The following is a 26,740-nucleotide window of genomic DNA, read 5'->3' on the forward strand; positions in this document are numbered from 1 at the left end:
TCAAGAAAACACCAGCAAACAGAAAATGATGCAAAAGCACACAAAAGAAAACAGAAGTTCAATAAAAAACAAGAGAAATTCATAAAAATTTCCAAATGCATCGTGGTTACCTTTGGAACTGTTTTCATAGAATATTTATACAGTTATGAAAATAGGATATTACAGATATTTGGGTTTTCTGACAGATGATGTGCTGACCGTAGGAGAATAAATTGTCTTTTCATAGTAGAACTTTCAACACTCTTTTCAAGGTGAACAACCTGCAAACGGTCGTGGCAGACCACGTCGCTGACTCAGACACTCGATTCAGCGATCTGGGCAGAGAGATCCAAATAATCAGGAGCAACCATGTGACTGAGATCGGGGAGTGCCGGAGGTCCAGTGACGGCCTAGATCGAAGGCTCTCCAACCTCGAAAAAGTGTCTGGGCGCTTCGACTCGGTTTCTGGAAAGCTGGAGGGCATCAAGGAGGGCTTGGACCGACACGTGTCTGGGCTGTGGACCTCTGTTAATGGACTCAATGTCACAGTTACTTCTCAAGGAAATGCTATTGAAAATATCCAGAACGTCCAGCTGCCTCACATCCACTCCAACATACACAGGCTGAACTCTTCAGTGGTCGACTTGGTCAGAGACTTCCACAGATTCAAAACACGGGACTTTAAGGGTGAGTCACAGAGGGCAGATGGCGTGGGATTTGAATGCTGGTCGAGAGATAGTTGCTCCCAACTGAAGGGAGGTACGTTTGGACTGAGGGAAAAATAGATGAAAGAAAGATTCCAGGCAGTTGTCATAAAATGATTTAAATGGTGCTCTCTGCCTAAAAGCTAAGTCCCACGAGTTCTCTTTAAGGATAGTGTTACTGGTACTGGAGTGTTTCCTGGCTGTCTCACCAAACATTGCACTCCTTCAGGTCCACCTGGTCCACCTGGGCTCCGAGGAGAGCAAGGGCCCCGGGGTCCGATGGGACCCGAAGGGAGGATAGGACCTCAGGGCAGAGATGGCGAACAGGGACCAATGGGACCCCCAGGTAAATACTGTAGGCCCAGTGTTGGAACCAGAGTAGTGATCATCTTAGGCCAAAAAGATGGAAGTTAAGCTTAATCAAGCTAGCTAAAGTTAGCTATGTTATTTAGGAATGTGCATTTGTACCGTTAGGATGTGACTCCTGGTAAAACCTTTCACCAAACAGAGGCTTCTTGAACAATCTGTTAACACCGCAGCAGCAAATCATTTTTATTTGGCTGATAATTGGCATTATTCTCAACTAGATGATCAAATTTAGGTAGTTTTCTCTGGGCTTATTTTTTATTTTTGTGTGTGTTTGTTTGTTTGTTTGTTTGTTTGTTTATATCTCTCTATGGACATACTGCAAATCGATTTCCCATTGGGGACAATAACGTTATCACCATTGAAATCTTAAATCATCACACCAACTAAAATGCAGTAGAATGTGATTTGCTCTAAATTTTCACTCAAAAAAACATAAACTATAGAACTATGAATTTCTAATGCGACCCAGCCATGGGACAAGGCACATGTGTGAGCCGTCTCCCACTGGGACACAAACTTCAGTACAGAAGAGTAAATTTAGGTCAGAGTAATGACGAATACCATAAATTGACTTCTGCTTCTTACTAGTTTGAATTTACTTTTTATATAAATAAACGTGTATTAACAGACGTATTTGGTGCATCTTTGATGTCTCTTCATTAACATGTTGCATATGTACAATATAAACATGAGGAATGGTATCGCTGGGTCTAACTCGCTGTTGTTGTCTTTCATCTTACTTTCCAGGTCTCAGAGGGGAACAGGGTATGTGGTGTTCTTATCAAACAGCAGATCAAAGTGCGACTAACTCTTTGATCTCGAATCCACGGTAACACCTGCTCTTTGTTTCTGCTCTATCATCAGGTCCTCCAGGCTCCGATGCCCACGTGCCACGCCTTTCCTTCTCTGCCGCCATGACCCGCCCGATGAGGAACACGGGAACCATAGTGTTCAATGAAGTCTTTGTCAATGAAAATAACGCCTACAATCCCAAAACAGGTGAGTTTCACTACAACGGACGTTTCAATAGTTTTAGGTTTTCTTTATTTCAACTTGGTGTCTGCAGTCAGTCATTATGACCTCGTCCTGTCCCTCAGGTTATTTCACAGCTCCTGTGCGTGGGAAGTACTTCTTCAGTGGCATCCTGACAGGCCACAAAAACATAAAGATCGAGGCAGTGCTGTCCAAGTCCAACACTGGTGTGGCCCGAGCAGACTCGGCCGGATATCAGCCTGAAGGCCTGGAGAAGCCCATGGCTGAGGCAAAGCACATCCCTGGAGCGTTAGCTGTCTTTAACATCATCCTACCCATGGAGGAAGGGGACACGGTCTGTATCGACCTTGTAACTGGGAAGCTGGCCTACTCCTCCGAACCTCTGACCATCTTCAGTGGGATGCTGCTCTACGAAACCATCTGATTGGATGTGTAAAAATCCTGAGCGTGAGAGCTTCTGATTTGTCCAAGAGACAGTGCCACTGAGAAATGCAGATTATTGGACTGGATCTATTCAGCAAGACAAAAGCTTATGTTTGACCTTCAGTGCCAGGAAGGATTTCAGAAGTCCTTTGTAACCACAGTCGTTTGTTCTGTGTTTCACAGCTTTAAGGAAAACTATTTTAGGCAAGAGCCATTGGTGTGTTTTTGTATCCTGAAGAAGCCACTGCACGGTTATCTAATAATGTCACATGTTTTCACTAATATTTTCATATATATCTACAACCAATCCCTCCCCCAAAATTAAATTAAAAAAAATTGGCACATTGTGTAAAATGGAAATAAAAACAGAACACAATGATTTGTGTCACAAATGTCATAAATCCACCTTTTTATTCACAATCGAATACACAAAACATGTTTGTGACTCTTATCACTATATCCCTCATCTTTAAAAAGCTGGGAGTTAAGGAGACCAGATGCTGGACTTTTGGGAGAGGGTTGTTGTCCCGTTGGTGTCTGTTAGAGGATCCAAGCTGCTCAACAGTCCTGGCTCTTCTCTGTTGCACTGTAATAGATGCATTATGCAGCTTAGCATTGTCTAAGGCCTTCCCTGAAAAGATGTCTGGGTGGGAACTCGTTCTGATCTCCCACCTGTATGTATTTCATAGGTACTGATGCGCCTCCACACCATCAGAGGCAGGACTTGAGAGCTGCTGACAAGCCGAATGGTGCCTCTTCCCTTTTCTTTAGAGGACACGGCGTCCGTGTTTTCCAAAAAGAATTTCAAATTTCAGTTCTTCCAACCACAGTTTTCCACTTTGCCTCAGTCTATTTTAAATGAGCTTTGGCCCAGAGAAGTTTCTGGATCATGTTCGTGTATAGAGCTTTATCCTGCCTTTGTGGATGTCACGGCGGACTGTAGTCACAGACAATGGACCTTACAATTAGATGCAAAATGTTCCTCCAGCTGTTTCTTTTTAGTAACGTTAACTTTTCCAAACTTTTTTGAGATTTGCTGATGCAAACCAAGTCAAGAGCTAATGTTTTTTTCTCAAAATAATTTCAGCTTAAACTTGTAAAAATATGGATCCATAACATTTCAAAATCATTGCATTCTGTTGTTATTTTCATTTTACATGCCATTCCAACATTTTTGGAACTGGTTCAGGTAGTTTTTTTTCTACTTTTAGCTCCGTATTATGTCACTGAGAATGGATATCCCTTATATGGGCACCTTAGTTGTGTAGCCAATAGGAAGAAAGTTGGCTCAAAGTGGGGCGGGGGAGCTGAAATTGCTTCTTTCAGACAGAGGATGAACTACGGGGCTACGCCAAGGACCAGTGTAAGATAAAAAAAAAAGGGTTATTTTTAACCAGGGATCCTTCAAAGCTACAAAGCTAAGCAGAGTTCAAGAATGAAAACATGGAGCTGGAAGGGAGCACCACCGGTGCCATTTAAAGAAAGGTTATCTTATAAAAAGATGATTAATGTGAGGGCTTTTTGTCCCTTATCCACCCACAGCATACCAAACGATCAGAGGTTATTACACACACTTCCTGAATTATTCCTTGGAGTTTCATTCTTACCACAAGTAAATTCCCAGAAATACAACGCAGAGTGCCAATTGTATTGGAAAAAATGCAGAGTGATGAAGTCCAAACCACTATCACTATTCTTTAGGAGGAAATGCGCAAATGAAGTCACTGATAGTTTGGTGGAGAAACCACAGGATTTTATAAATCATACAAAACAATAAGAGCATTATAGGACATTAGCTGTGCCCAGAAACACAAGAGGACGTGGAGGACTGCCAAGGGCAAGAACAGTTCTTCTAAAGGACGTTTGTGAGAGTTCAGATGGTGAAAGTTATGTCGCTGTTACTATCAGTCGATCTTACGCTGGAGTTTTTATGCAAAGCAAACAATAACAAATACAGAAGCTACACTTATCCTTATATCAAGTATACAAAGCCTATTTCTTTGATTGAACACACACATCCTGCCTTTGGTTGTCTGTTTTTCAACTGTGTATTTTGAAAGGTGTTGTACATATTTTTAAATGGCTTGCACACTTGTTTGCAGATTCATAATGCATTTTGTACATTATGGCTTAAGAGTGTATTTTCTCTTTTTTCGTATCATACACGTTTTCCTTTGCAAGGAGGACATGTTTGTCATCAACTCTAGTGTGGAAATATAAGTGTATGTGTCTAAGCATTGTGTAACCTTAACAGACTGTACATATTTTTATGATCTTTAAGAACTGCCACTTCACCTTGCATGGTACTGTATACGTTTTGTATGTTTTGCCACGTGTGCTACAAATACAGATACCCAGTGTTATACGGCTCATGTTATACGGCTCACGTCAACAGTATCGCTCTCATCTGGATTTGGTTTCTTTTATTAAATGAGCTGGTATGCATCAGGTTTTACACACTGCCCCGCCTGCTTTGGACTTCACTTATTTGATCTGGCACTTCTTTGGCCTTCACAAATACACACAGCTGGGCTGACTTTTGTTTCTGGCTCCTACTTCAAACCTCTATCATCTCCTCCCTCGACTTCAACAGGCTAATTTTAGCTTAAGACAAGACAAGGAGTCTGTTAAACTGTTTTTCTTTCATATGCTGCACTGCAGTGACCCCTAGTGTTCAGGATATTTACTCCAGCAGCTGTTAGGAAAAGCTTAACAGTCAAGATGCTCATTACTTATCAAAGAAAAGATATGTGCTCTTATTTGTGTTATGTTATAGCCTCATTCCAAAATGAAATTCTACACAAGTGAAAAACATTTTTGCTGGAAGTATATAAAATATATAATTACATATTACATGCCCATAATTACTCACAGACTTTGCTCGACATCGTGTTGAAGCACCTTTAGCAGCAATCACAGCCTAAAGTCTTTGAATATGATGCTACAAGCTAGCACTCTTGTTTTTGAGCAGTTTCTCTCATCCTTCTTTGGAGAACCACTCAAGCCCCACCAGGCTGCGTAGTCATTTTTGGCTCTCTGTTCAATCAGGTCCAAGTCTGGCCTCTGGCTGGACATTCACAGAGTGAAGCCACTCCTTTGTTATCTGGGATGTGCACTTGGGGTCATTGTCCTGTTTGAAGATAAACCTTCGCCCAAGTATAAGGTCCAGAGAGCTCTGGAGCAGCTTATCATCAAGGACTCTCTGCACATTGCTGTATTCATTTTTGATTCCTTTCCCCTTGATCCTGACTAGTCTTCCCGCTGCTGAAAAACATCCCCACAGCATGATGCTGCCACCACCGTGCTTCACTGTGAGGATGGTGGTGGCCGGTTTCCTCCAGACATGATGGAGGACATGAGTCAGGCCAAAGAGGTCAATTTTCGTTTCATCAGATCAGAGAACTTCAGACGTCCAATCATTTGCCTCTTACTGAGGAGTGGCTTTCATCTAGCCACACAGGCCTGATTGGTGGAGAAACTTCTGGTGGTGCAGAAATGGTTGTCCTTCTGGAAGGTTCTCCTCTCTCCACGGAGCAACGCTGGAGTTCTGTCAGGTTCTCTAAAACCTCTGACTAAGGCCCTTCTACCCTGATTGCTCAGATTGGCTTGATAGCCAGCTCTAGTCCTGCTGGTTCCAAACGTCTTCTATTTACAGATGTTGGAGGACACTGAGCTCAGTCAGACCTTCAAAACTGCAGACCTTTTTCTGTAACCTTCCCCAGATCAGTGCCTCCATACAATCTTGTCTCGGAGGTTTGGGATTGTCCAATTCCTTGGACTTCATGGCTTGGTTAGTGCTCTGACATGCACTGTCAACTTTGTGACCTGATTTATACAGGTGTGTGCTTTTCCAACAGAAAACATCTGACAGATGATCAGTGGAGACAGGATGAACATGATGCCAACCTTGAGTGTCATGGCAAAGGCTGTGAATACTCATGTACATGATCTGTTATTTTTAGTCAGTTTGCAAGAATTTCAAGCAAACGATTTTAACTTTGTCATTAACTTTTGACAATTTTGAAAAAATAAAATAATCCATTTGGGGAAATGGAAGCAAAGTGGTGACGCTTTCATTTACGACAATTTCAGTATTGCCGAGCTTATCGAGAGACCCTGAAAGCAGCATCAGACGCTGCCGAGGGCACGAGGTCCTGCCCGGGATTTTCGCGCGTTCCGTTGCCATGGAGCCGACTTTGTTTCCTTCTAACGGCCCGCACAGAAAAGTGAAAAGCCTGGGAGGAAAAGCAGGTACAGACGGGACCCTCTCGCTGACCAAGCCTGGGTTTGTGGACCACAGCAGCAAGTGTCTGTCAAACAAGGGGAGCCCGTGTAACCCGTGCGTGTCTGCGTGCAGGTGCGTGATGAGCTTGAGGGTTTATGCGTCTGTACTGACAGATTTTTAACAATACTCGTGACTTTATTTTTCATGTACTGTGGTGATGTTTGTCTTAAAGAGACCAGAAAAAGCACTGGGCCACTTTGTATGAAAGTCGCCATTCACATGGGTAACATGAACAACTAGCTTATTTAAACTGCAGTTTTTCAGAGGAAAAGAAAGCACCTAAAAATTGTAATTCAATTAAAACATGTTAGAACCAAATATTTGCGTGCATGTTAGAAAGCTCCTATTTCATACCAGCATTCAGTGAGTCCACAATGAGCAGCAGAGTGGCAGAGGGCCGCCTGCAGACCCTGCAGATCTACCGCCTGCTTCAGCTGGTCCATGAAGGGGATACGGCACAGATAGAGAAGATGGTGCAGCTCGGGGCGGAAGACCTCATCAGTCTCACAGAGCCGAAGGACGGCGTGGGGGTGCTCCACGTGGCAGTTTCAGCCAACAACCTAGGTAATGTATGCCTGTGGGTTGGCTGTGGCAGACTCATTCCTTTGCAACAATCACACACATTTGGTTGGACGAGTGCTATGTTTGTTCAGCTCAAATACTGTGGGTATTTACAGTACAGGTTATTTCATTGGAGATATCGGAATTTCAGGAGCGGGACCACGCCTCCAAACACGCTCCTTCCGGTTGTCATCTGTATAGGTTCCGCCAGTTCTGCAAACTGTTCATTGTCGTTTACGTGCCCCACCGTCCCTCCCTCCTTGTTCTCAATTCTTTAACTTCTTCATTTCTATTTAGTCCACGGGGATCTGCCAGGCCCGGGAGCCGTCCCCTTCGAGGCCTTCCCCAAACTGCAGCTCAATTCATGTCAAAGCATCACTTTTACCTACTAAAACGCTGTCAAACCTAAAATGAGGACGAGTGAATTTAGTCTTTGTGTCTTTGTTTGCATGCCGCATTACTTGCCAAAGAAAATATGTCCACAGAGATTTGTGGCAGCATGTAGAGTTCTCAAAAACGGCAGCGCAATGGAAAATGGATGTTATTAAGTTTGCTAAACATCTTAATCACTGCCTGCAGTAACACTGGGGAAAGAGGACATGGGGTATAAACATGTATTTCCAGTTACTTTTAAACATAATCTGCATCAAGCCCAGTTGGTCTGAGAATTTACCACAAGCCCAAATATGATCTGTCTCCGGATTGTTTCTGCTTTCTCTTTTTCTCCTCGCAGAGCTCGTCACCTTCCTCCTCTCCAAGGGAGCAGATCCTAACGTGCAGGACAAAAGGGGCCGCGCTCCGATTATGTTAGCTGCTGAGCTGGGCAACCATCCCATTGTGTCTCTTTTGGCCCACAGCGAAGCCAACCTGAGGCTCCTGGATGTAGAGGGCAAAAGTGAGTTCAAAACTAAAGGCATTACTATTTATAATCTCTGTGTAGGTTTAGCAACACTGCACTGACAGAACAGTTACGGGATTTCAAACACACTAAAGCTTCGTGGCATGAGTTTCTATGGCCGATGGTACAGGTGTAGGCGGCCCACTTTTGTTCATGTAGTGTGTATATGGTGGTAAACAGCAGGGTTTTCTTCAGATGTCTAGTTCAGAATTGCAGCTGTCACACAATTCAAATAAGTTTTCACAATAAGAACCCAGAGGCATTTCAAGGGCTCAGCCCAATGGCGATGCTCACTTTTAGAGGGACATTGATGCCTATCTTTGTCTCCCTTAGCTTTAACCACACAGTGGGTGATTTTCAACGACTTGGCAACTCGAGAGAAATTCAGTCACATCTGGCGACGTAAAGTGACTATGGGTGAAAAAACTATGGCAATGAGAAAGAAGTCTGAGTCTTTCTCAACTTCAGCTGGCACTGAGAGCACAGGATGCTGGTGGCTGACAGCTAACAGGGAAGTAAATACATTAGAAGTTACTTATGTGATGGGAGTCTGTCCGTTAACAGCCGACTGTTACCTACAAAGTAAGGTTTGGGAAGCTAATCGCTTCCTGTGCGGATGCAGGTTTATCCCACGATCGTTTTAAACAAAGAGACTCTAAAGCTGCAGCTTTTTGCTTTCTGATTAAATAAAGTTTTGAAACAAAAATATTTTGTAGCATTTAACAGCTGCAGAATGATCAAGGCTGATATTATCACAGGAACACGTGAGAGTTGAATTTCAGAGCTTTTTTGTTTGCAATATGTCATATTTGTTTAAAAGTTCCTGCACAAATGAAGCTCATTCATTGTGTGCCAAGTGTATCAGATGGTTTGCTTTAAATGTATGTATTCTCATTTGAGTCTCAGTTTCCCAAATGGGGGCGTTTCCATCTCAAGTTAGGTCAGCTGGATCGCTTGCGGCGTCTTTCCGCTCATGAACATGCAGAGTTTGTCTCTTTAGATATTGATGAGGAGGTGGTATCCCAGACAACTCCAATCAGAGCGCACAAAGGTCTTCTGAAGGAGCTCGTTGAAGTAATCGTGATAATGACCCCATTACAGTGTGTCTGTGGTAGCGATTACTCTAACTGGCTCTCCTTTGAGAGGTAGATCAAGGCTGAGTGATTGAATGCTTCCTGACGTGTGCATAATTTACATACTGTATGATGTATGTACACATGTGTGAAGAGCCATATGAGGTTTTGTTTGTGTGTCATGCCACATGGACACGTCTAATTACAGATCAAGTCCTAATGATCGTCTCCTGTGAAACACGCTGAGCAACTTGATACGACCCAGCTCTCCCTGGGGTTTTGTTCAGCCTGGCCTCAGTGCTCACAGCAGGCTGAGCTTCAGTAGTCACACACACCTGTTTGTGTTATCCGTCGTGTCAGGAATATGGAGTAATGTGGGAATAATCAGAGTGGGGAAAGTAAAACACAGCATCCTGCCCTCCCTCCTTTTACAGCAGTTTGATCCACCAGCAGTTAGCAGCTGTGCTCGGTGCTGGAAGCGTGGAAGCTCTCTGTCAGAGCAAAGTTTCCCGAAAGTTTCCTCGCTTTTAATTTTGCAGTAGAAATGAAGATGGCTTGATTTGACTTGGCAGAGTTAGCTCGCTGATAGCTGCGAAGGACTGCAAACACTGGATTAGACGGAGGGTCCACATTAATATTTGAAACAGCATTTAGGTCTTAAGTGCTTAGCTATCAAAGTAGTCTGATTACACTGATGTACAGCTTTATTGTTGACGCTTACTTGCTTCTTCTGTCTCATGAGCTTTTCCTAAACTTTTGCACCCACGCTGTGACTCAGATGTGCTGTTCTACTGCATCTACCCCACCAAACGCCACTGCCGCTGCCTGCAGGTGTTGCTTAAGTGCGGAGCCGATGCCAACAGCGTGTCAGTGCAGGGGATGCATGTCTTTCAGCTGATGTGTGAAAAGGCCCAGGAGTGCACCCCCCTGTGCCTCATTATGCTGAATGCCGGGGCAGACCCCAATGCAGCACACCAGGTAAACAACAGGGACTGTGAGACCTGCGTTTTGAAGACAGTCTGTTGGAGCTGAAGCCTTTCCTCTCCTCTCTTCCCCTCTGCTCAGAAAACTGGAGTCACAGCGTTGATGGAGGCAGGCAAAGCAGGGTCCCTGCCGCTTGTTAGAGCTATAATCAGGATGGGCGGAGACCCCAACGCCTCTGACAGGAAGCGGCTCACAGCCGTCCACTATGCTGCCATGGGGGGCTTTTTTGAGGTGTAGTAGCTGCTCATATATAATAGCTGACATCTTTTGAAATGGCAATAACATGCAAAGTTAAGCTGTATCTATTAGGTCTTATTCTACTTTGTCCTGGAAGCTGAATTAAAATGACAGCGACCCACTGTTAGTGTAAGCAGCACCTCGGATTTAGGCTCGTCTAACGTGTTGCTCTGGGCTGTGTTCAGGTGCTTCAGGTGCTGTCTGCATACTCAGCAGACATGAGTGCGATGAGCCTTAAGGACTGCACAGCCTTACACTACGCTGCTGCCTCGGGCAATGCAAACTGCTGCAAGTTCCTGGCACAGAGAGGTAGTGTACTCTTTAAAGTCTTCTTCTGTGATGAGGCCTGTCACTCCTGCTGATGCCTTAATAGGAGCCCGACTGTGCAGATATTTAAAGCTCATATCAACATTACGTTCAGTAATTTCAGTCTGATGTCACTTGTAGGCTAACGCTGAAACGCAGGAGGAGAGCACAGCAGCTATTACTCAAAATGTACATGAGGAGAAAGCTGGTCACAGAGCATTGCAATCGGCTCCGAGTCTTAAATGTGTGTGTTGGTGTTTGACAAACAGGGAAACAAACTGAATACTTAAGTAAAAAGGGCTCATCGTAATACTTACTGTTGAACGAGGTAAATAAAAACCACCATGACGTGTGCTCTGCTCGAGCGTCTCGGTCATTCCTCAGACCTCTGATGCCTGGAATCTGCTGGACTCGCTGTTCTAGCCACTGGGACCACTTTGGACTTGACCTTTCACATCTCCAGCTGTTCTTTCCGCCCATCGGACTTCTTCCCAATATTACAGTAAGCTAGGATTGTCGCGTCTGCAGCCTTGTGCTCTTTCGTCAGCAGCTGTCTGTCTGCGCCGCCATGACTCTGTGGAGTCCTTTAGGCCGAGCTCTTCTAACCTCTGGTAGGATTTATTGATGTCAGCCACCTCCTCTGTCTAGCCCATGCAGGGGCTTTGTCCTCCTGTTTCTCCTCCTCCTGTTAGCTCCTCAGCTACCTAAGGCACTGTTGTAGCAGCTCATCTTGTGGGTGGGGGTGGGGGCCATGTATTCATGGTTGCTTCTGGCTTGTCGCTCTGATCCCCTCCCTCTCTCTCGTAGAGCCCAAAGGTGCTGGACTGCGTTCCCAGGGTCCCACCTAAGCATCTATGACACTTATGTGGCCGTGATGATGGCCGTACGTCTGTACTGGCTCACATCTTATTGCTGTCTTCTCAGCACCTGCCTCACCTTCTGTAGGCGTCGCCTCTGTGAGTGCGTGTTCATGAGGCTGTCACATTATTGTTGATCACGGTGTTTTTGAGGTATTGCTACGTAAGTATTGTATACCCAAACTGTGTAATGATTCATGTGCATGGCCTGTGAGAGGAATGCTGACGGTTACACTGAATATTTTCAAGTTTAAAAGGGGAACAGGACTCTATTTGGAATATGGGAGTTTCAGTTCGTTCCAAAAACTGCTCTACGGTACCTTTTTACGGTACGATGATTTCAATATGTTACCCTCCGTTTGTAGTAGTGTTCGTATACATGGAAACGTAAAGGAGCACGCTCCACGTTACTGCCAAAATGTTGAAATGTCATTTCATTTACACGCGTGTGGAAGAGTCGAGCACATTTCTGATTCTGTTCTGGTTTCTTTGATACACGAGCACGTCTCGTTTGATCACACACGGGGGTTTCCCAGCTGCTATAAATATGGATCAAACTGTCGTTTTATGATCAAACGCACAGTCGTTTCAGAGATTAACATAATAACACAGTCCCCCTGCTTTTTTCATGTTCACACGTGGAAGTATTGTCCATAATTACCAGCTTGTGCACGCCTGCTGCTCACCACACCTGTCATTGTGTGTTGGTTTTAGCGCGTTGTCAGCTTCCTGTGTGATCAGAGGTCTTTTTGGACTGTTTGCTGCCCAGCTGGGGACAAATCTGTCCCATCACTCATGTTTCTTAAGCTGATTTGGAGACATTTCTGTCCTTCAACGCGCATATTAAACCCTCTCTTGTATTGGAAACATCCCACGTTCATGCATTTGTGACTTCTAGGCTGGACTTGTGTAATTCGCTGTTATCAGGATGTCAGACAGTACATTTGTCCCATGTTGACGTCTCCTCACTGCTTGGACTGGGTTCTGGGTAAACTCCAGAACTGAATTTCGAATTCTTCTCCTCAGTATTTTTATAACAGATTGGAGGATCAGTGTTCTCCCCTCTGTGTCTGCATATCTCTGGTATGATACTATAGCTGCAACCACAGTCCTGAGGACATTCTGCCGTGTGTTTATATAACCTCTGCTCTGTGGTCAGGTTGTAACCCTAAACTGAAGAACCGGGAAGGTTTGCTGCCGCATCAGATTGCCAAAGATTGCGGTCACAACGCAGTAGCCAAGGAGCTCCGGAAGGCGGAGAGGAAGCAGGGAAAAGGCAGCGATCCCAGCGGCACCGGGCAGATGTCAGAGCTCTGGGCACTGACTCTCCACGACTGGTCTCAAGAGTATGAAGCCGAACTGTGGAAAGCCTTTGGCGACAAATCAGACACAGTTACTGCAGAGAGGTTTATTTCTGTATTAGAGGAGCTACAAGCTCCAGTTGAACCAGACCGGATCCAAGCAGTCATCTCAGCCCATGGAGGAGACGTCAACATCAGTGACTTCATCAGAGGAGTCAAGTACATCAAGAAACCGTTCCGCCTCTCCTCGTATATGCCTAAGAAGAAAAAGGGGGGAAAGGGAAAAAAAGGGGGCAAGAAGAAGAAGAAGGGTCCGTTTGTTCTCCCCATGCCCGTTTGCACCCTCCCACCGGAGCTGAAGCCCCGACGAGCAGACGGAGGCCCACCCAGCTTCATGATCAGCTCCTATTTTAACTGCTCGGACGTCCTCCGATTCAACCCGGCTCACCCGCCAGTGCATCCGGTGATGAACGACTCAGGATGGTACATACACAAGCCACCGCCGGTCTACGTCAACGTGAACTCCTGCGTGAGAACCAATGATCTGGAGTCTCTGGACCAGGCCTTCAGTGAAGGGGTGCCGGTGGACGTTCAGGATGAGTTTTACAAGACGCCGCTGATGGTCGCGTGCTCCACTGGCAGCTATGAGACGGCTCAGTACCTCCTCAGCAAGGGGTGAGAAAGTTCATGTTCTGATTTCAGTGCCGTTTGTTTTTTCTGTGGCTTTACAATAAAAGCCAAATTAATATTTTCAATATTTTTTACCCGTTTCTTTAGCTTTGTATCACAAAGCACGCACACAGAAGCAAACTGACTTTTTCTGGTGTTTTCTGGTGGCTGCTGATCCGAGCCAAAGAATGGGCCTAAATACTAATACACGCCTTAAACCCTGACATCACTGTCTGTGACAGGGCTGATGTGAACGTGTGTGACCAGTTCTTCTGGACCCCCCTCCACCATGCGGCGTACGCCGGGCAGCGGGAACTCATTGAACTTCTGGTGAATGCTGGAGCTAACGTCGATGCCCCGGCCCTGGGCGGAGCCACGCCCCTCATGAGGGCCATTGAGACGTCTCGAGTGTCCTGTGTGGATTTCCTCATCGAGGCGGGTGCCAGTGTGCTTGCAGAGAACAAGAGAGGTGTGACGTAGTTCAAAGCCTTTGTACCTTTTTCTTATAATGCCACAATGGAAACACGTGATTTTGTATAATTACTCTTTAACTCTAACTCTCCATCAGCATTTACTCTACAGGTCTCCTTTGTGGCGATGTATAACGTACCAGCATTCATATCCTGTCTTTATAGGCCCATTGACTACAACCCTACATCGTAGCACTTTCACATCTATGGCCACTTTAGAATCACCATGTCTCGTTTAACTGCCGATTTTACTTCTGTACAGAGCAAAGCTGCCTTGATGTTGCCAGAGATTTTGCAAACCCTGTGATAATCGACTTGGTCAAACAAAAGATGGATTCTCTGCCTAAACCAAAGGACAAAGCAAAAGGAAAGGAGGCCGAAGCTAAAAAGCCTAAAGCCAAGGTACACAAATAATCTACGACTTAAAGGAGACCTTTGAAACACATTAAAATCGTTTGCCTTCAGACTTTCCCTGTTATCTTTGTTTCTCTAAACTGTATCTAATGTTCACTCTGTACTATAGGAATATAGCAAGTCTTGGTTCTGATATAGTGCTTTTCTCCTCTGTTTGAGCGTTCACAGCATTTTCACCACACAAGTGCGTTTTCCTGGGCCTCAGTGCTCTTTCACACTCCCACGCTGATGTATGCAGCAGGGGCAGCTCTGGGATCAGCGTCTGGGCCACAGAGACAGCCCGCTCTGTCTCCTGATCCCCATCATGACCTCTAAATCATGTAAAAGGACACACGCTGGTGTTGCTCTCTTCTCCCTCGTAGCAGCAGGGAAACCCGAGCCTGCAAAGGGAGCCGATTACTTAAAGCTGGGCACTCGTACGCAAATGACACCACATGTGTTTGGTTACAGCTACACCGAGCTGGTGTTTAGCTTTGTATTCCCTGTAACCAGGTCACAGTCGGTTCAGATGTATTGATGTTGTCATTAAGACCCTGAAAGCAGCAGGTGTTTGTGACACGTTCATAAATAATCAGGAGTATTTATAATTCAATGAAAATATCTGTCACACAGCGAGCCGACGAATCACGGAGCGTTTTTCTCTGAGCTCGGTCGGAGGCGGTATGAGCTGCTTTCACTGTTTTCTACAATAAAGGGTAATAATCCTCATCAGGCCCACTGGAATTCACAAACTCTCTGTAAATCATGCACCTTCAGCACTGTGAGTGATTCAGAAGAAGCCCTGTGGTCGTCCTACCCTCTAACCACAGCCGTGGGAACATGTGGGGGCTTCTGTGGGAAGTACACCACTCTCAGTACCCGACTGCATGTTGCTCTTGTTTGTCTTTAAAAATGAGTTACATGTGAACAAAAAAATTAATGTTTGTCAATGAAAGAATAATTACACTAAGAAATATAGGACGCACACACACACACACACACACACACACACACACACACACACACACACACACACACACACACACACACACACACACACACACAGAGCAGCTAGGGGATGGGAAAGGCAGTTTGATGCCAGCAGAGCCAATGATTACCTGATAACAAGCTCACACAAACAGCACAGAGCTCTGCAGCGTCTGTGGTGAACGCCAGAACATCCTGATGAGAACATCAACACCCGTGTGATCGGTGATTAAGTTAATAATGGGCCTTTGTGCAGAACGATTGGTGTAGCAGCAAATTCTTCCCATGACCGCGCCTCACATGTAGACGGGGTTTTACAAAAACAGCAGCCGTCAATGTCCAGCTTAGCCACAGTCCTGGCCAATCAGATGATAGCCTTTTTTGACATGCAGTTGGCAAAGCTCAAGTTTCACATCCTGCAGCCTGCAGACAGTTTTCCTGCGTATGCTTTGACAATGCCAGTGATAAACATTCATTATTGCGATGACACACTGACACAGCGGTGGCGGCAGATAGGCTGAACACCTGACGATGATGGCCGACAAAAAGAAACACTCGAATCGATGCAAATTGCTTAAAGCAGGCCTAGATGATCTCCAGCTGCAGCTTCACAGGACCTTCAGTTCAGTCTAACTTGGTACCATCCAGAGGCAGGATCACATCAGCAGCAGGTAGCAGTGATGCAAACATCTGGCAGGAAGTCATATCTCGTAAAGTTCACAGTTCTGTGGATAATTATTTGCCCCTTTCCTGATTTCTTATTTGTCACAATAACATGTTTTCAGATCATCAAACAAATGTTAATATTAGACGACGATAACCTGAGTAAATATTCATTCAACTAAATGATCCTACGTGGAGCTGTGTGGAAAAGTCATTGCCTCCTAAAGCTACTAAGTGTCAACCGTGACAACAACTGCAGTCAGTGATAACGAGCAGTGGATCCTTCACTGTGGATCCTTCACTGTGGAGCAACAGTCGTCTTTGTTTTAATTCAGCCACAGTGGAGGGTTCTTGAACATGAATTACCAACATGCTGGTGTGTGTCAGATCGTTGTCCTGCTGCAGAAGCCAAGCGCACTTAAGCTGCAGCGCACGAACTGATGGCCAGATATGTTTCTTCAGGATTTTCTGGTGGAGCTGAATTCAGCAGGTTTGACAGTCGTTTGATGTTCTTTTCATGGAAAGCCGTGCTAGTTTTATGCCGGCATAACAGGACTCAGACGAGAGCTTTACCTCGTCGGTCCACAGCGTATTATCCCAACAGCTTCATCACAGTGTTTTTTGGTAGATATGAGCCTTTCTGTTCTCTTTGGTCAGCAGTGGTTTTCTCCTCGAACTCTCATTTTTGCCCCGTCTCCTTCTTACTGTTGAATCATGAACTCTGACCTTAACACACACAAGTGAGGCCTGCGGTTCTTTGTTGCTCGGGGTTCTTTTGTGACCTCCTGGATGAGTCGTTGATGTGTTTTTGGAGTCATTCTGGTACGCCGCCCACTCCTGGGAAGGTTCTCCATTTGTGTACAGTGGTTCTCATCGTGGTTCGCTGGAGTCCCAAAGCCTTACAAGTGGCTTTGTAACCTTCTCAAGACGGATGTCAGGGACTTTGTTTCTCATCTGAAACATCCGAGCCATGTAAGTGTGACATATATGCAAAACTAAGAAATCAGGAACAGGGCAAATACTTTTTGTAGCACATTTATATACACAATAAGTTTTGTTACTGATGCTCCTCAGATTCCTTCACCAGGTTTTCTCAGTCCAAAGTAAACATTAGCTGTCCGGTGCTTTAACAGAGTACTTCTGTTTCCTCGGTGCAACAGCTAAATCTTTGGATTACTCTTTATCCTGCCTCTGCACCGTTACTGAAAACCATTGAGCTTTAATCCTCAAACATAACGTTTATTGTTAGCGACCTAATCTTGTGCATTTGGACATCTCTAGCTGCCTTTAACCAGCCTGAATCTGACACTTTGTATTGAACACAGCGAGGCTGCAGAAGCTTTGAAAGTCTTGGTATTCACTACAGGTTGCTGCTGCAAAAGTCGCTGTGCAAGCAGAGACGTCGTCTGCAGCAGCAGAGAAGACTCCACCCCAGAAGGATTCAAATAGCGTCGTCCTGCAGAACACCAGCATCACGACTGGGAAAACCAAACTCGTGGACATCACCTTTGTGCCAAAGACGGTGAGCCTCTCCACCGTTTACAAGAAGACGGCTTAATGTGTCTTCTGCTGCCGGCTAGTTGCAGCAGTCACAACGTGCACAAACCAACCCTGCATTAAGCCCGTTAGTGCACACATGTTCCTGAAGAAGTGACTGTGTAATTCCACTTCTCACTCTGACTGTTTTTGTCTCAGGTTTGGGGGAAGCCGCCCACCACCAGCCAGCTGATGTCAAAGACAAAGGTGGACTTTGACAACCTCGTGATGCCTTTCAGCCGCGACCTCCAGGGCACGATGCTGGAGCTAACAAACAGCGCAGAGTAACAGGCAGCGAGGTTAGACAGAGGCTGACATCTTGGACTGAAACTGGCCACTTATCATAATTGTGGATGTTTCATCTTTTCCACATGGCTTCTTTCTTCTGCCTTGTTGGACATCGTGCTTTGAATAACGTTTCCTTCCATCGCATCAGGTTCCTGCTGCTTTCATTACGGCTCTGTGCCCGTGACAGACGTGGTCACAGGTTTGATGTTTCCAGGTTGTGCGTCTCTAATCATCGATGTTATAACTCAGGATTACCTTAAGAATATTTTTTTCTTTTTTAAGGAGGCACAAGCATCCACGTGGACTCAACGATGAACCGATTGGACATAATCGATTCACTTTTATTGTTTCCTTTTGGGAAAATTTGTCATTTATCACAGCCAGGTGATTAAACGCAGACAGCACTGCACAGCAACATGTGGCAAAGAACAAAGGGCTTGTGGCCCTGATAAACTACATTGCAACTCAGGAAGCACTGCAGCAACATGGTGTATGGATAACATTATATCCACAGGGTCAAAGGTCATAATGTTGTTTGGCAGCATGACTCAGAAGGATGAACTGTGAGCCGATCTGCTGTAGTGTTGTTGAACACGTTTTACAAACTGCAGCTGTTTTTCGGTGATACGCATCATCTTTCACTGCTTTTTCTGCTGTCATGGCAACAACTTTGCATTTCATGAGAATGAACTTTATGGGCCAAATGTGTGATTGCTTATTTTAAAAAACTGTTTGTTTATTTCATGAAACAACGTTTATTTAGCTTTTTCTTATTTCTGCTCATATTTCTGCTGCTATAATGGCTCAATGTGGTCATCTCTGACACGCAGAGTGACCGGAACGATGGGTTGTCAAACCTGAGGTCTGGGGGCCAGAATCAGCCTGGCAAAATCCCCTACTCGGCCCACTGGATGTTTTAGGACTTTTAACTGTATTTTCATTAAACCTACAGCTGTCCTACTAATAAAGACTCCCCCCACAGCTATTCATAACACAATAATGAAGATAAACAATTAAAAAACAGAAAAGTTCCTGTTTTCTCACTATCGACTACAAAAAACATCTTCTTTTTATACAATGTATCCACAGAAAAATGAATAAAATGAGACATTTTCTGTATAAAATATTCCACTCAATGGCAATGAGCCCCTGGAACCTTTTCTCTAATTTATTTCTTGCAGTTTCAGAGTTGTGCTGGAAGATTTCTTTCATTTATTACAGCAGCATTTTTGATCATGTAGAAAAGCTAAGGAGTATTGTTGCAGTTGCACTTTATTTTTCTTATTCTGAGACATCTCGGGGGTTGGATGTGCAACTAAATGAGGTTACAGTTACAGATAATGGGGTATTGATGTTTTTACATGAATTTGTCTTTGCTGGTTTAAGAGGGGGACAAATATGTGGTTTCAGACAGTGGATGAACTGAGAGGGTGCAGCAAAGATAAAGAAGAACTTATTTTGAGTTGTGAATCATGCAAAGCTACTCTAGTGGTCTGCAAGAATAGAAAGATACAGAGCTGGAAATTAGCACAGTTCGTGAGTGAAATAAAAGTGTGCAGATGCTGCAGATGGTTCAGATCCTGCCAGCTCTGCAGTAACTGTGCCTGCAGTGAGAGAAAACAGATCAAACCACACGCTTAAGACGTCACACAAAGAAAGAAGTCATCATCGCAGCCTGTCAGGGCTCTCACGTCGCCTTCGTGTCGGGGTGATTTGGTCCTTCAGCCCTGTGCAGTTCCATCTTTGTACCAGCACATGGTGCTGTTTGCCAGGTTTTCCAAAGCAGCGTCTGGTTGTTTATTAGAACAGAAAACTTGGAGCAAGCTCTTGTGTTTCGAGCACAGAAAGGCATCAAAATGGTAGCCGTTCATCTTTGCCCAGATTACCTTAACGATACTGTGTCTGAGCCCTGTTTGGATAAGGCTTGTGTTTTGGATGTTTGCATGAATGCAGCTACAGGAAACAGACATTTCTTCTGCTTTAAATGTCGCATTGAGGCACACTCCCATCATCATCGCCACCTTCACCTGATAAAATTAGATTGCAGCGTCCTCGAGGTCCATGGGGACGGAGTTATATAATCAAATATATCAGCAGAGAGGGGGGGTTCGAGGTTCTCAATACGGGCCCGGGTTTGTTTAAATATACATAAGCACAACGCCATCGATGACAGTGGAGAGAAAGAGGGGGATGGATGGAAGCAGTGAGACAGGCAGAAAAAGGCGCGCATGTATGTAACGATGCTCAGAGAGACGAATGGAGACGGTGAGCAGGGGAATGGAGAACATATCACTGAAAGCCCAGCAGTGCCATTCATAAAGAGACCCGAGAGATGAGGGAAGGTGAGGAGTGACGGCGAGGAAAGGGAAGGCAGAGGCACACGGGGGGGGGGGGGGGGGGGAGAGCAGCGGAGGGTGATTCAGAGGATGGGGAGGGAGCACGACGGAGGAATGGGAGTGGGCGGGAGGAGAGGATGAGGGCTTTTCTAGCACAATCAGTGGCACACAGGTTAGAGGGAGTAAACAAGGCTGTGATGCAGCACGTCTGTTAGGGCGTCGGCTTGCAGCATGTTTGCAGAACCACTCGGAGACACATGCGAGCGGCTTTGAGTTAATGTGTCATTAGCGCAGTCAGGAACAAGCTCTCCTATTTGAACTGTCTGTGTGAGCGTACCATGAAAGCGTGCCAGCTGAACATGCCTGAGAGTCGCAGCCTGTTTGGAGCCTCCCTCCTCCCCTCTGCTGAGTATCAGTCTGAGCTGCAGGCAGCAGCACTGCAGTCTCTCAGCTCGGGCCCTGCTCCGCTTACTCAGCACTTCAACCCTTCACTTCCCCAAACAGCCTCTGGGGACAAACACAAAAACACACACTATATTATATTATTGCTGTTTGTCACATTAGAGCATTATTGATGTGTCATCATTTGCAATAATCGTGCCTTCATAGAGACACAAATGTGCTCACATATGCATCCAGCATCCAGTAATGACATACATGCATAACCATGCACAGACTCATTGTGCACATGCACGACGTGCAGTTGTGTCTGTCTGCCTGTAGTCTCCAGAAGCATCTACACGGAGATCCACATAGACACATAGGTGTTAGCTTAAAAGCTTTGATGATGAACAACATTTTGGGTTAAAAAATCTGTTTTTCTCCGATTTCAGGGTGAGATGGATCCAGTGCTCGTGACTTTTCTCACCAATAGTGTAAATATGGTAGCCACGCTCCCGTCGACAGCACTGTGCAGATCTGTATCCATTATTGATGCGGGAGTCGTGTTTCACGCTGAATGTGACACAACAGGAGAACGTACAGTAAGCTCTGCCAGCAGCTTTTGTCTTTGTTTAGCACCTGTGCAGGTTTACTGTGTGTGTGTGTGTTGCAGTGATTCATCATTCATTAGTGCAGCGTTGGCAGTGCCATAGATCTCTTTATCTTTCTCAGCTTTAGATTCCAATTTGTTCCAGGCCTGGAACTTTTATTATGAGAGTATTGATCTGAATTTCATAGTGAGACCAGTAAGGCTGGGTGGTAAACAGAGGATGGGGTCTTGGCTCACATAAGCAGAACAATTCCTGGGAAAGACACCAAAAGCTGGTATAATAAATATCTCTCAGGATGCATTGCAGCTGCAACCATTTCACTGACTGTACTTTGATTTAAGAAAAACAAAAAAAAAACAGTATTTAATGGTATTTTAAGAAAAAGAGAATAACAGGAGGCCAAAGGAGCAATATTTGATATTACCAGGTCACTATAATCAAACATGGGATTTTAAAACACTGACTCTCTACTTTAAGATCCTATTATACAGAAACATATTGTTTCTGTAAGGAACACGCTGGCATTGGGCTTTAATCAGCTCAAACTACAGGAACAAATTTCCTCTGCCCTGAAAACAACTCATCAGCATTGCTGGCAGAGATCATGAAGACCAGAGCGGTCCCATTAGACTTTAACTCTGCTGGCTGTCAGTCTTCAGTATGGTTTTACAGCACACTGAAAATATACCAAAGTCCAAATAAGCGCCTCCACGAAGAAGCAGGACTGGCACATAATAAGTGTAAAGCTGAATACATATCATAATAGTTTAGTGTACTTAAGAAGACATGATATTATTAATTTGACTTGGGAATGAAGATTTATGAAACTGCATTAAAAATTATATTATCTAATGTAGGAGAAAAAGGAATGCGACACTGCTAAAAGTATTACATATATGATTGGGTCTGGGTGTAAAGAAGGGTGAGTATTCTACTTAAAGAGGACCTACTGTGCTCATTTTCACCTCTATGTTTTTATTCAATAACTTTTAATGAGGTTTTCCATGATTCACTGTACAAAACAATCCTCCCCCATCTTTTTCTGTGGAATGGTACAGCCCCTTATTACAGATGTTTCCTGAAACAGTCCTATTAGCTGTTCCTTTAAGCCAGCTTTCTACTGATTGGCTGCCTGTTATAAACAAGCAGGTGGGCGGGGCTGCTGCGTTCACAAACAGAGCAACTGCTGTCCTAACAGGTAATGCAGTACTGCACATTTTGGTATTTATTAGTTAATAAGTCAGTACAGGCGCAGTGTTGCTGATACCAACATATACACACCGATACCAGTATGTGAGACGTGGACTGTGCTTCCCTGCAAACAGCACGTTGGATCAACCTCAGGTCTTTAAATGTGCTGTAGGTTTTAAATAAAGTAGACAGTCAACACAAATACGCTCTGACATTTTTCATACAGCAGGTTTAACGTATATTTTTTAATTTCCAAGAAGATAATTTCATACAATTCAAGAGGTCACATAATGATATCAGAGACTAGAAACAAAGTATCAGCTGGTATCAATCTGATACCCATACCAGCATTATTGATATTTGGATCAATCCACTGACCTCTAATGTCAGCTTTCCCTGACGTCACCTGGAGCCACGAGTAGAAACGTGTTAACAACAGGAGAGCTTAGAGCCCACAGGTTCCTGCGTTTCTCCTGGATACATGAGACCAAATCTGATTAACACGAGTTCAGTTTCATGACTTGACCATGTCAGTGTTGTGCTTTTGTTTTCAGTGGGACATTTTGGATTTACAGGACTGATAAGAGCACTTTGATGTCCTGTGTCCGAGCCTTTGTGTGCGCTTGGATCTTACTGCAGTGTCAGCTGTACTCCCCAAACTGACCTTTGAAAATACAACGAGGAGAGATGGTCACACACACACACACACACACACACACACACACACACAGTTACACACACACACACACACACACACACAGTTACACACACACACACACACACACACACACACACACGGAGTTATACACACACACACACACACACACACACACACAGTTACACACACACACACACAGTTACACACACACACACACACGGAGTTATACACACACACACACACAGTTACACACACACACATACAGTTACACACACACACACACACGGAGTTACACACACACACACACACACACACACACACACACACAGTTACACACACACACACACAGTTACACACACACACACACACGGAGTTATACACACACACACACACAGTTACACACACACACATACACGGAGTTACACACACACACACACACAGTTACACACACACACACACACACACACACAGTTACACACACACACACACAGTTACACACACACACACACACGGAGTTACACACACACACACACACACACACACACACACACAGTTACACACACACACACACAGTTACACACACACACACACACGGAGTTATACACACACACACACACAGTTACACACACACACATACACGGAGTTATACACACACACACACACAGTTACACACACACACATACACGGAGTTATACACACACACACACACAGTTACACACACACACATACACGGAGTTATACACAGACACACACACAGTTACACACACACACATACACGGAGTTATACACACACACACACACAGTTACACACACACACATACACGGAGTTATACACACACACACACACAGTTACACACACACACATACACGGAGTTATACACACACACACACACAGTTACACACACACACATACACGGAGTTATACACAGACACACACACAGTTACACACACACACATACACGGAGTTATACACACACACACAGACAGACACACACACACACATACACGGAGTTATACACACACACACACAGTTACACACACACAGTTACACACACACACACACAGTTACACACACACAGTTACACACACACACACACAGTTACACACACACACACACACACACATACACGGAGTTATACACACACACACACACAGTTACACACACACAGTTACACACAGACACACACACACACACACAGTTACACACACACACACATACACAGGGCCTGCTCAGTGGCCAAGAGAGAGACATTTTAATCAAACTTCAAAAAAACAGCCATAAAATATAATATAATAATAATATAAAATCTAAATGTTATATAAGGAATTGTTAGCAGGGCTTCCTGATAAGCCTGTAAATAATACAGATTAATGTTATGTAAAAAAAAGCCACTCATGCGTCAAGACTGTGACTGAACTGTTTTAGTTTTGCTGCCATGCAAACACTCGTTTTATTATCTAATTAGGAGTCTGAAGAGTTCTTGTCATTATGTTTCCCATTAGCTTTATTTCCCCTAAAGCCCCACACATCACACACTTACCGCTGCCACTGCACTCTCACTCTGAATGGTAAGGATACAGCCGTGGCTGTGGAGCACAGGATGCAGAGAGGAAACAATGAACCGAATGCCAAGCATGCCTGTGTTTCTACAGTGTTCCTGGTTTTATCATGTACGAGAGAAATGTGCTTCAGGGTAGAAGAGAAGGAGAAGGTGAAGGCTTGTTGTTAGGCAGCCGGTAGGTGATAAAGAGGAGGAGCGTGAGAGGACTGAAGAAGATCTGCATGGAAGTTATGGCAGGCAAGGAAAATCACTCAGACACAGTGGAAGGTGAGGATAAGTTTAGCGGTGAGTAAAAGTGGGAAAAGGGTGTCTTTCAAAAAGAAGGTGGCCTTTAATGAAACTGCAGGTATCATCGTGGGTGTCAGTACAATAGGCTGTATTTGGGTGTGTCGATTCAAATATGAGGACGCAGCGATCGAAGACAAAAGAGAGGTGTTTTCCCCAAACCGTGTAGCCACTGCAGAGCCCAAAGCTGAGCGATTTCTTTTCTGCAAGAGTTTTGCTATGCTGCTGCTGCGCTACTGAATCGATGAGGAGAAAGAGGAGGAGGAGGGTCAGCCTGGTATAGGGTTGTTTTACTGCAGTGGAGGCTCTCTCTCTGACTTCACATTGATAGGCCCCATATCTTTCTCTCTCTCCCGTCATTCTAACTGGAGTCTCATCTGTCTGTCTTTGCTTGACTCGCTGTCTCTCCCTGTCCTTCTGCCCGGTTTTCCCCCAGGCAGGACCTTGCTCTCTGATACCTGGCGCCCCACTGTCCACAACTATTCTGGCAGCCTTGGGTGAAGTTGTCTCAGATTCTTGCAGTGTGCAGACATCCAGCATCCTGCCAAGATCCTACACTTTTCCTTATTAGCTGCATCAGCGTCTGCCCTGTACTAACTTGGCACATTTGCACAAAACTTATTCTTCTAGAGTTTGTTTGGAAGGGAGTTTGTAGGGGGCAGTGGTAGGGATACACTGATGGATGGGTTTTTCACCTTATCAAAAACACTGTCGGGATGATCTACGATGAATAATTCAGTTCAATTCTATTTATACAAATCACAGCAACAGTCGCCTCACAGTGCTTTATATTGTAAGGTCGACCCTGCAATAATACATACAGAGAAAACCCAACAATCACATGACCCCCTATGAGCAGCACTTTGGCGACAGTGGGAAGGAAAAACTCCCTTTTAACAGGAAGAAACCTCCAGCAGAACCAGGCTCAGGGAGGGGCGGGGCCATCTGCTGTGATTCATTTGTTTCTTGTTGAGAGCGTTTTGAGAGAAAGTGTCTGTTTGCATCCAGCTGCCTGTTATATTGAGACACTGGCTGAGATCGTTACAGAGTAAGGTGTGCATAGAGAGGAGGTCGGGGAGGACAGGCGGGTTAGTACAGTGTCAGACGTGGAGACGCAGGAGACCCTTTTTTCTTCCTCTTTCAATCATGTTTTTCAAAGTATGACCACAATCATGACCAAACTGTTTACACAAATATTATGCTATTATAAAATGTAACACAAGATTACAGTTTCACTCACCAAAACCAAAGTGACACAGCAAATCATTTAGTTAGACAAGTCGAGTAAAACTGGTGTTAAAGGCACTGAAAGTGTGGGGACCTTTAGTGAAGTGAGTGCAGATTTGTCATAGCAGACAGCTGTCAGCTACACCACATTGTTTCTGCACTAACTTTAATCTATTTCATGGATTGGTGACTATCTGATAGACAGTATGTAAGACTGGGCAGGGCTCTGTCTGGTTTAATGATGTGCAGTACAGGAGCTCCACTGTGCTGTCTCCATTCCTGCTCACCATGTACACCCCAGGACACGCAGAGAAACACTCTGACCATTCTGCAGTGGTTGGATGTCTGGAAACGCGGTGTCTGCCAGAGAGTAATTATTACTGTATTATTGTTGTTATTTAACATTTGCTGTAATAAACGAATTCCCCGTATATGGTATAAATAAAGTAGTTATCGTTTCTTCTCCAGGATGATATAAACATTCCCTCCCTGTCCAGCTGTCATGAAGTGGGA

At 44.7% G+C, this 26,740-nt stretch overlaps 2 protein-coding genes across 2 annotated transcripts in view; both read left to right on the plus strand.

The window, feature by feature from the left end:
* emilin1a (elastin microfibril interfacer 1a) overlaps nucleotides 1-4,930 on the plus strand; it is a 28,838-nt gene extending 23,908 nt beyond the window's left edge. The window contains exons 8-12 of the mRNA XM_026142315.2: nucleotides 252-666; nucleotides 913-1,029; nucleotides 1,800-1,817; nucleotides 1,917-2,051; nucleotides 2,150-4,930. Of these exons, the coding sequence (XP_025998100.1) occupies nucleotides 252-666; nucleotides 913-1,029; nucleotides 1,800-1,817; nucleotides 1,917-2,051; nucleotides 2,150-2,469 (1,005 nt within the window). The 3' untranslated portion in view covers nucleotides 2,470-4,930. The remainder of the gene's footprint in view (nucleotides 1-251; nucleotides 667-912; nucleotides 1,030-1,799; nucleotides 1,818-1,916; nucleotides 2,052-2,149) is intronic.
* Nucleotides 4,931-5,071: 141 nt separating this feature from the next.
* On the plus strand, nucleotides 5,072-19,100 carry ankef1a (ankyrin repeat and EF-hand domain containing 1a). The gene is made up of 11 exons (XM_026142316.2): nucleotides 5,072-6,825; nucleotides 7,111-7,317; nucleotides 8,048-8,209; nucleotides 10,064-10,263; nucleotides 10,351-10,500; nucleotides 10,692-10,815; nucleotides 12,829-13,645; nucleotides 13,882-14,108; nucleotides 14,372-14,511; nucleotides 17,519-17,674; nucleotides 17,848-19,100. The coding sequence occupies exons 2-11, from the start codon at nucleotides 7,128-7,130 to the stop codon at nucleotides 17,974-17,976; spliced, it is 2,295 nt and encodes a 764-aa protein (XP_025998101.2). The 5' UTR covers nucleotides 5,072-6,825; nucleotides 7,111-7,127; the 3' UTR covers nucleotides 17,977-19,100.
* The last annotated feature ends 7,640 nt before the right edge of the window (nucleotides 19,101-26,740 follow it).

Source organism: Astatotilapia calliptera, chromosome 15 (genome assembly GCF_964374335.1).
Source record: "Astatotilapia calliptera chromosome 15, fAstCal68.1, whole genome shotgun sequence".
NCBI lineage: Eukaryota > Metazoa > Chordata > Actinopteri > Cichliformes > Cichlidae > Astatotilapia > Astatotilapia calliptera.

Coding starts and splice junctions, on each gene's coding strand:
- ankef1a (XM_026142316.2), top strand. CDS start 7,128: ATGAGCAGCAGAGTGGCAGAGGGCCGCCTGCAGACCCTGCAGATCTAC. Junction 10,816..12,828: donor CAAGTTCCTGGCACAGAGAG/GTAGTGTACTCT, acceptor CTCTGTGGTCAG/GTTGTAACCCTAAACTGAAG. Junction 13,646..13,881: donor CAGTACCTCCTCAGCAAGGG/GTGAGAAAGTTC, acceptor TGTCTGTGACAG/GGCTGATGTGAACGTGTGTG.